Source organism: Arachis duranensis, chromosome 7, assembly GCF_000817695.3.
Source record: "Arachis duranensis cultivar V14167 chromosome 7, aradu.V14167.gnm2.J7QH, whole genome shotgun sequence".
NCBI lineage: Eukaryota > Viridiplantae > Streptophyta > Magnoliopsida > Fabales > Fabaceae > Arachis > Arachis duranensis.
This window is the reverse complement of record NC_029778.3, coordinates 76,951,180-76,960,763: the sequence shown is the minus strand read 5'-3', so window position 1 is coordinate 76,960,763 and position 9,584 is coordinate 76,951,180. Positions and strand designations below refer to the sequence as shown.

The following is a 9,584-nucleotide window of genomic DNA, read 5'->3' as shown; positions in this document are numbered from 1 at the left end:
ATCATAATAAATTGTAAGAAAAATATTTATTTATCATTTTCCTTAGCTCTATAGAAAATATTTCATTTAAATTGTAAGAAAAATAATAAATAAATATATTGATGCATCTACAATTGATTTTGTACCTGTGGAGCTTTGTACTTATTTTCCAGATTATCGACCTTATTCTTCTACTGCTATCATTCAGAATGTTCTGTTAATTATTTAATTTTGACCTCACGGTAAAATTACATTAAAATTAAACAAAACTTTTTTAAATTCAAATATGATACTTTAAATTTTAAAGATCAAACTAAAATTACGACAAAACATAGAAGACCAATTTAGCAATTTATCCTTCGTTCTATAATTGTAATTGCTATAACTCTTTCTCTCTTTTCATTTTAAATCATAGTTACAACATGTTATTGATTATTACCTATGTCACTTTTAGCATTAATATAACGGTAACAAATTTCACAAACAATTGGCGATATTCTCAAATCTCAATAGATAATGGTGAAACATTGTTTAACAACACGTAATAGGTCATCCTTAATTATTAAAAAGGAAAATGTCAATTAGATGCATTCATATGATTCAATGATTCACTGCTTAAACAAATCTATACAATACAATACAAGGCTTTACACCCATTGGTGACATAATAGAGTTATATTTATAAAAAAGACTTTAGAAATTAGATTTTAATATAAATTTTTATAATTATTATTAAAAAAAGATATTTTTATCTTTAAAATTTGATAATTTTATGTTTAGTGAATTTTTTTAATTTTTTATTTTAAATTACTTCATTTTTTTGAAAAATAAAAAAATCTAAAGATTAAATTTTATTCTAAATTTTTTGTGTACTTTTTAAATATTCAAATATTCACATAAAAATTCAGATCAAATGAATAAGTCGTTTATTAAATAAAATTTTTTTTGTTACTTACAAAAAATATAATAATTATTTGTTATTTTTATTGCATTTTCAAATCATTTAGGGACTATTTTGTCAATAACATCTTTCAAGAACCTTTTTTTCGGCGGTTAAATCTTTTGATACCAAATTGATAGTTAACCCTCCAATCTATTACCAAGAAATAATCATTTTTCTAATAGTAGAATAAAATTGCTAACAAAAAAAGTTCCTTAAATTATATATGTATATTATTACTAATTTCAACTAATTTATTTAGCTTGTAAAACTATGTTTGATCCTTGTTTTAATTTTCTTCTACCAACCGAACTATGAGGTGTCTCAGTCTATGATGCATGGGGAAGATGGTGTAGCAACCAAACAATAACCCTAATTAGTCAATGTTTAGCTCAACAGAAAAAATAACTTGGTACTTATATTATAAGCTTTTTTTTTCTTGAATCACTTGAACTTGTCAAACTCAATAAAAATATCCCAAAACTTCCAATAGAAAAATTAAAGACTATTAATCCCATGTTGGATTTGTTTAGAGTGAATAAATTAGAATTGAACTAAGTTTGGTGTGTTAGTTCATCCTCCCTCTATTCCTCTATGAATTTTCATTTATCTTCACATAACATTGATACTACTAAATTCTTTTTCTTCTTCTTCTTCTTCTTGTTCACTTAACAGAAAACAAAAATAGTGAAACTAACACAAAATGGGAACACCCTTCAAGCCAATACCAAGCACAAGAAGAAGCACATACTATAGACTAGAAACCAAGAACTTATCTTACAAATTGTGCAGCCAATTTGATGAGTTTAGAAGGCTTTGTTTCGGGTCGAATCGGAGGAGGAGGAGCAGCGCAGGGAAATACATTTTGAAGGATGTTACTTGTGAAGCAAGGCCAGGGGAGTTGACAGCCATTGCTGGCCATAGTGGAGCTGGAAAAACCACCCTGCTTGAAATCCTTGCTGGGAGAATATCTCCCGGCAGAGTTTCCGGCCAATTGCTGGTGAATCATCGGGAGATGGATCCGAACCGGTTCAGAAGAATTTCAGGTCATGTGACACAGGAAGATGCTCTGTTTCCATGTCTTACAGTGAGAGAGACACTCATGTATAGTGCTATGCTGAGGCTTCCCGGGGGCAGAAAAGTGGCTGCTACAAGAGTTGAGGAGTTGATGAAGGAGCTTGGGTTGGATCATGTTGCGGATTCAAGAATTGGTGATGGATCAAGCCATGGAATTTCGGGTGGCGAAAGGAGGAGAGTCTCTATTGGTGCTGATTTAGTTCATGACCCTGCAGTTATCTTGATTGATGAACCAACTTCAGGGTTGGATTCTGCTTCAGCTCTTAATGTAATCTCATTGCTTAGACTAATGGCATTCAATCAAGGAAAGACTATTGTTCTGACTATCCACCAACCTGGTTTTCGCATCTTGGAGCTTCTTGATGGCCTCATTTTGCTCGCGGATGGATTCGTCGTGCACAATGGTTCCTTGAGTCTTCTTGAGGCTAGGCTCAGGTTATCCGGCCATCAAATTCCGCGTCGCGTCAATGTCCTTGAATATGCACTTGATGTCATGGAAAGCTTGGTTATTCATACATCATCAGAGTCTGAGGACAATCAATATCTTCTTAGAGACAGAGAGTATGAAGATCACAGGATGAGAATGCATTGTTCCAAGATTGCTAAAGAAAAGGCTCTCTTGTACTCCAATTCTCCTATGGAAGAGATTCTAATCTTAGGAAGAAGATTTTGCAGCAACATATTCAGAACTAAGCAACTCTTTCTCACCAGAGTTATACAAGCCTTAGTAGCTGGATTCATTCTTGGAACTATATTCTTGAATACAGGTAACAAGCAAGGTCAATTAGCATTGCAAACGCGAAGCGGCTTCTTCGCTTTCAGCCTTACCTTTCTGTTATCTTCCACCACAGAAGGCTTGCCAATTTTCTTGGAAGAGAGAAGAACTTTGATGAGAGAGACCTCAAGAGGAGCTTATAGAGTTTCTTCCTATGTTCTTGCAAATACACTTGTTTTTCTTCCTTTCCTTCTAATGGTTTGTGTTCTATATACCACCCCGGTTTATTGGCTTGTAGGATTAAGGAAAGACATTGATGCATTCCTCTACTTCTCTCTAGTTGTTTGGTTGGTCCTCCTCATGTCGAACTCTCTTGTGGCGTGTTTCAGCGCTCTTGTGCCGAATTTCATCCTTGGAAACTCAGTGATCGCAGGCCTAATGGGGTCTTTCTTTCTGTTTTCGGGGTATTTCATATCGAAGGAGAAGATGCCTAGCTACTGGATTTTTATGCACTATTTGAGTTTATTCAAATACCCTTTTGAGTGTCTTATGATAAATGAGTATGGAGAAGAGCAAGGAAGAAGAAGATGCCTAGAAACTAGGAATGGAGAATGCATATTGCATGGAGTTGAGTTCTTAGAACAACAGGGTTTGAAGGAGTCAAAAAAGTGGACCAATTTGGTTGTAATGTTGGGGTTCATAATAGGGTATAGAGTTCTTTGCTTTTGTATTCTTTGGTTCAGATGTTACAGAACCAGAAACTGAAATCAGGTTTACCACAAATTATTAGGTGCTAATTACAACCATTTTACTGTTTTCATTTATTTATTATTCACCATTGTTAGTGAATATTGATAAGCATAATTCATGTTCACATGCAAATTATGAATATTGCTTTGTAATAACCAAGCAAAAGTTATCTGATTTTTCTGAAGTATTTACATACAATGCTTCTTATCATGATCATGATTGTGCATTCATTTACCATTAAGATCAACACTGATGAAGGAAGACAAGAATTTGCAAAGCTTATTATACAATGGAAAAGCATTATGCTTATAATAAACATGAAAAACCAAAATTAAAGCACTTTTTATTTAAATCACTGACTAACCCTATACAAATCTGTTCTGTAATGGAACCATTGATTATGATCTATAAACAATAGAAGAATATTTAGTACAAAATTGCATACAGTAATTTGTATCTCCACAAATCATTGAAGACAGAAAAGGGTCAAGCAATAGGGAGCTTAATTGCTTCCATCATCTATCATAAATTGAAGTGAAGGTCATTGTAGCATAAGATCCTGTGCTTCCTGAAAAAGATGAACTTTCCAAATCATCTTTCCTCTCTGAACTAGTCATAGCCATCAAAGATGTATTTTCCACTTCAATTTCTTCAACCTTGCCTTTCTGTTTTCCTTGATCTTTCGTTTCCACAAACTCAAATAGTAAGCCTGGTTTTGACATCATCTTCTCATTGACATCTGTTTTGCCTATCAGCATGTCGTGCACAGCAGACATTGAAGGCCGGAGCTGAAGAGAATCCTGAATGCAAATGAGACCAATCTTGCAAAACCTTATCGCCTCCTCGACATCAAAGTCGCCGGCTAGCGAGGAATCAACCAAACTCTCCAGCTCCCCCCTCTCATACAAATCCCAAGCCTGAAGACATAATCATTGGTCACTTTTTAAAGTTTCAGTTCCCATCAATACTACTTCAAAATGAACATTAATATCCTAGTAGTAGTGGTAGTAACCTATGTTTGGCAATTGCTATATTACTTAACATAAGATTGCATATAGAGATATTACCACTTTTTAAAATACCAGTGATGTTAGAATCCCGGGTTAAGCATATCATAACTGTCATGTTGTAAAACTATACAATATAAGACCTAATTCACATTGCATCTGTTATGGTTACTTCCCTGCCCAGTCACAAGCTTAGTAAAAAACTTGTATGGAATTATCACATTTTTTAATTGTTTCTCTCTTCATAACAGTGAAATTTGGAATCCAAATCAGAAGCCAAATATGTATCTTAAATTTACTTTGATATTTAACTAATTATGAACTTCCAAAGACTGATGCACTTACCCTTGTGTGTAGATACCTTTCTTTTGCAGGTAAGCGTCTATTTGTGTTACACCTTCCGCTAACAATTTCTAATAGCAGAACTCCAAAACTGTAGACATCTGATTTTCTTGTCACTTGACTTCGAATCGCATATTCAGGTGCTAGATAGCCACTAACAAAGGCAAAAATGAATGAACTAATCCATGATTCTGAAAGAATTGAAAGATAGAAATCAAGAATGAACTTACGCTGTGCCAGCAACAAGCGTACTAATATGGGTAATGTTTGCCGGAATAAGCCTTGCTAGACCGAAATCCGAAATTTTGGGCTGCAAGTCTTTGTCAAGTAATATATTGCTAGCTTTAATGTCTCTATGGATAATATGTGGCTCAACTTCATGATGAAGAAATTCAAGACCACGCGCAACGCAGATGCAAATGTTCCTCCGTGTATGCCAGCTTAAGTACAAGCTACTATGGCCTCCACCTATAAATAACAGCTAATTTATGTAATTTTTAAATAGGATGGATACAAAATACACTAATTCATTATCTCTCGATATATTGTCTCTGTCCAGTCTATGTTCCAAGATGGGAACCAAAAGCTACCTAGGAGATTTATAATACAGTCAGATGAAATGTGAAAAGTTTACTCACCACCAAGTGTTTGTGCTAGGCTGTTATTCTCAAGATAGCCATATACCAAAATCCTCTGGTTCCTTTCCACACAGCAACCATACAACTTAACTAGATTCTCATGCTCTATACTAGAAATCACCTCGATTTCTGTCAAGAACTCTTTGACTCCTTGTTTAGATTCAGCTGACAAAACCTTAATAGCAGCCAGAGTACCATCTCCCAACTTTCCCTGCTCAGTATACAAACTACAAAATTAAAACTAGAAACTTTCTTTCTCAATAAGTGTGAGGCACTTATGAATTGTGGCAATCACCTTATATACCGATCCGAAACCTCCCTCCCCTATCTTATTTGCAGGACTAAAATTTTCTGTCGCAATCTGCAATTCCTTGTATGTGTAGAGATTGATGTTCTTAAAGCTAGAAAGATCTGTTGCAGCATATAAACATAAATATAAACATAGAAACATTTTGAACATATCAAATTCTCAAAAATCTGCACACCTATATCAGCTCCGGTTGGTTGCGCCGCCGAAGAAGACCCCTTTCTTCCACAAAGAAGAGAGAAACAACTCATCACAAACAAACTCAACCAACTTCAGCATCAAATTATAATCATATGACTACACTATACTCAACAACATTAATATCCAATCCTCAGCCGAACATAACTATTTGTCACGAGAGTATGTGCTGAAAAACAAACAAATAATTCAAATTACAGTGTTCTCTAACCAACATATAAATAAAGACTCACCCCGTATGCTATTTATTAGTCAACTTGAAAAAGTCTACTTGCTTGTGCTACCTTCTGTACAGCACCGGTTTATATAATTATATGTTACTTTATATCTCTATTAAAGAATAAAGATAAAGTATTATTTTGATTTAATTTAGTACTTAATGTTTTAAATATTTTATTTCAATTTTAAAAAATTTTAAATTTTTTTTTCAGTTTCGAAAGTAATGTTATTTTATGATTAAATTTGATACAAATAATTAGTATATTGAAGAGCTAATAATATTTAATTTTGATACATAAGTAAAAATGTAAAATCAATTCATTAATCATCACTAAGATAAAAGTTTTTTTTTTTATTTCTGGAGTGTTAATAATTGATTGATAGAATTTAAGAATCTTTTAAAAAAAAGGAGATTGATCAGGTCAAATTTAAATAAGATAATATTAAATTCGTTTAAAATTTTTTGGAATAAAAATAAGATATTTAAAATATTAAAAATTAAAATTGTATTTTTTTTTAAATTAAAAAGAGTGCAATTGAATCACATTGAAATAATAAAATTGCATATAGTAACGACACGAAGTTAAATAATAATGAATATACATTGGACATGTACAGTTGTGAGTTGCTCAACAAACAAAAATGATTCCATGTCGAGAGAAAAATATATCAAAAACCATTGTTTTATTCCTAGATTTTCTTAAGAAAGAAAGTAATAGACATAACAGATTTGAATTAGCCCAGAGCAGGAAGAAGATGAAGATGAAAGTAGTGACTTTTCAAAGTCAAATACTAACTTTTCAAAACCTTGGGCAGCGTTAAGAAGTTATAGAGGGATAACGTAACACGCCCCGACTCACATTTGATATTCAGCATTTTTGTTTCGTGGATGGGAATCAAGTTGCATGTCTCTTCATCACTCTCTTGTCTCATGCCAGCCTGGGGTGGGACCTACATACAACTATGTGTAATAAAGTATTTTTTTGGCGTACTTGTTCTCTCATTTTGGTATATGATTTCTTTGGTTCATGCCGGGGAATAGCACTTCTTCAAGATAAACATATGAGAATTTGATAATATAAATCTCAAAGTAATACATAAAATGAGACACAAAATAATAAGAATTTAAATTTTTAATATATTTATTAAAATAAAATATTTAAAATATTTTATTATTATTAACCTAAAGACACATATTAACTAAATCTATAAAAAATGATTTAAAGTTGGTTTTGTTGTGATAAAGATAATGTGGATGGCCTTAATATTTGGGCGATTCAGTTTTTCAATAAAAGAAAGTTCAAATTCTCATTAATGAAATTTGAAAATAAAAATCTTGATGCGTGTATAAATAGATGGTTAAACTTTTGACAATTAGCATGTGTTTGTTTGCTTAGACATGGACACTGGTACATAGACACAGTGGTATATGTCTACTGTTTGTTTGCTAAGACATGAATTTTAAATCGACACGGTAGTACACAGATACATACAGAATACATGTTTTCAATGTCTCTCCTTAAAGTTGAGACACTGAGACACAACTTATGAGACACAATTTTTTCCACTTTTATTCCTAGTTAATTTAAAAAATTTTAGCCTTATTCCTACCTCAACCCAATCCTAACCTTTTCTCTACTCCCTTTTTCTTCTCCGTCAGTCTTCTACCCGTCTCTAGATTCTTCTCCTCTGCCATAGATCTCATCGTCACTGTCATTGCCACACTCTTCTTTGTCGCATTCTTAAATTTGTGTCTCCTATGCGCTCTTCTGTCGTCGTCTTTCTCGGATCTGCACCGCCTCTGCATCGCTGCCGCCACTTACCAGATCTGTCGTCTTTGCCGTCCATCCCTCGCGACACAGAGACAAAGCATCGTCCAACCCATAGCGAGTCATAGCACTGTCCAACCCTCTCGACACAGCAAATCAGTGTTGCCATCCAACACTTGTGACGCAGAAAATCGCAGCACTCTCCTCTACCCCTTCTCTCACCGTCTCCCTCATCTCTTTCATTTTTCTGTGATTTTTTTAATTTTGGTTATGGTTACTGTGATTATTGCCTCTGTCTTTTCTATCTTTTTTTTTATTTTTTTGAGATAAATGGTGATTATTAAAAAATTTATCAATAATTTTTTGGTAATTATAGACGATGATGAAGATGATAAATCTGATAGTAGTAGTGATGGTGGTAGTAAAGGGTGATGATGGCAGTAGATGGTGGTAGTTGTGGATACAGTGGTGTTATTGGTGAGGATAAATTTATCATTTGAATAAATTTGTGTATACCAGTGTACTACTATGTATAATGTTGCCAAACAAGATAAAAAGTTTGTGTATGTTCATATCTATGTGATGTTGTGTCTTTGTGTCTCTATCCATTGTTGGTTAAGACAGCAAACAAACGGAGCCTTAGGCATCAATAACATAAACACTCCCCTCTCTCTCTCTCTCTATTGGTAAATATTAATACTAGAGTATTCTATTTATACGTCTTAATTTTTTATTTATTTATTTTATAACACGTTATCAGCACGAAACTCTGATCAAAATTTAAGAATATTTAGGTAATAATTTTTTATTATGTCAAAACTTTCTCATCTTGAATTTAATGCTCTTGATATATCTGGAAACAACTACTTATCATGGATACTAGATGCTGAAATTCATCTTGATTCAATGGATCTTGGAGATACCATTAAGGCTGAAAATAATGCATCCCAAAAGGATAAAGCCAAAGCCATGATCTTTCTTCATTGTCATCTTGACGAATGATTGAAAAATGAATATCACACACTAAAAGATCCTGCAGATCTGTGGAAGAATCTTGAAGAAATGTATAATAATTAAAAGACAGTGATACTTCTCCAAACTCGATATGAGTGGACACACTTGCGTCTACAGGATTTTAAATCTATAAATGAATGTAATTCAGCAATGTTCTAAATTACGTCACGAATGAAATTATGTGAAGAAAAGATAATTGATAATGACATATTAAAGAAAACTTTCTCGATCTTCCATGCCTCGAATGTGCTCCTGCAGCAGTAGTATCGAGAAAATAAGTCTTAAGTACTAAACAGATAACTAGTAAGGGTAAAACAGTCTATTTAGTGCTATAATCCACTTCTAGGGCCCACTTGGTGAGTGTTTGGGCTGAGCTTTGATGAGATCCACGTGCTATGGGGCTCCTTGGGCTTTGAACGTTGGTCCTCTCTGGGCGTTTGGAAGCTGGTCTCTGCTCTTTGGACATTGGACGCTTGGAAGGGGCAGGAAGTTGGTGTTGGACGCCAGTTTTGTGCCTTCTAATTCGAAGCAAAGTATGAACTATTATATATTTCTGGAAAGCTCATGAAGTCAGATTTCCATAGCCGTTGATAGTGCTCTATTTGGACTTCTCTAACTTCAGAAAAGCT

The 9,584-nt window shown here is 33.7% G+C and overlaps 2 protein-coding genes across 2 annotated transcripts; one reads left to right on the top strand and one right to left on the bottom strand.

Annotated features, from left to right (window-relative positions):
- The first annotated feature begins 1,580 nt into the window (after positions 1-1,580).
- Positions 1,581-3,519, top strand: LOC107459854 (ABC transporter G family member 10). The gene has a single exon (XM_016078147.3). The coding sequence runs from the start codon at positions 1,623-1,625 to the stop codon at positions 3,474-3,476; it is 1,854 nt and encodes a 617-aa protein (XP_015933633.1). The 5' UTR covers positions 1,581-1,622; the 3' UTR covers positions 3,477-3,519.
- Positions 3,520-3,691: 172 nt separating this feature from the next.
- Positions 3,692-6,161, bottom strand: LOC107459855 (cold-responsive protein kinase 1). The gene is made up of 6 exons (XM_016078148.3): positions 5,934-6,161; positions 5,744-5,859; positions 5,449-5,659; positions 5,041-5,278; positions 4,814-4,964; positions 3,692-4,378 (listed from the first exon to the last, which is right to left on the bottom strand). The coding sequence occupies exons 1-6, from the start codon at positions 6,004-6,006 to the stop codon at positions 3,977-3,979; spliced, it is 1,191 nt and encodes a 396-aa protein (XP_015933634.1). The 5' UTR covers positions 6,007-6,161; the 3' UTR covers positions 3,692-3,976.
- Positions 6,162-9,584: the final 3,423 nt, after the last annotated feature.

Bases quoted from the DNA above. Each gene is read 5' to 3' on its own strand.
- LOC107459854 (XM_016078147.3), top strand. From the start codon at position 1,623: ATGGGAACACCCTTCAAGCCAATACCAAGCACAAGAAGAAGCACATAC.
- LOC107459855 (XM_016078148.3), bottom strand. From the start codon at position 6,006: ATGAGTTGTTTCTCTCTTCTTTGTGGAAGAAAGGGGTCTTCTTCGGCG. The intron at 5,660-5,743 runs GTGATTGCCACA...TATACTGAGCAG, and splicing joins GTTTCGGATCGGTATATAAG to GGAAAGTTGGGAGATGGTAC. The intron at 4,379-4,813 runs GTAAGTGCATCA...TTATGTCTTCAG, and splicing joins AAAGGTATCTACACACAAGG to GCTTGGGATTTGTATGAGAG.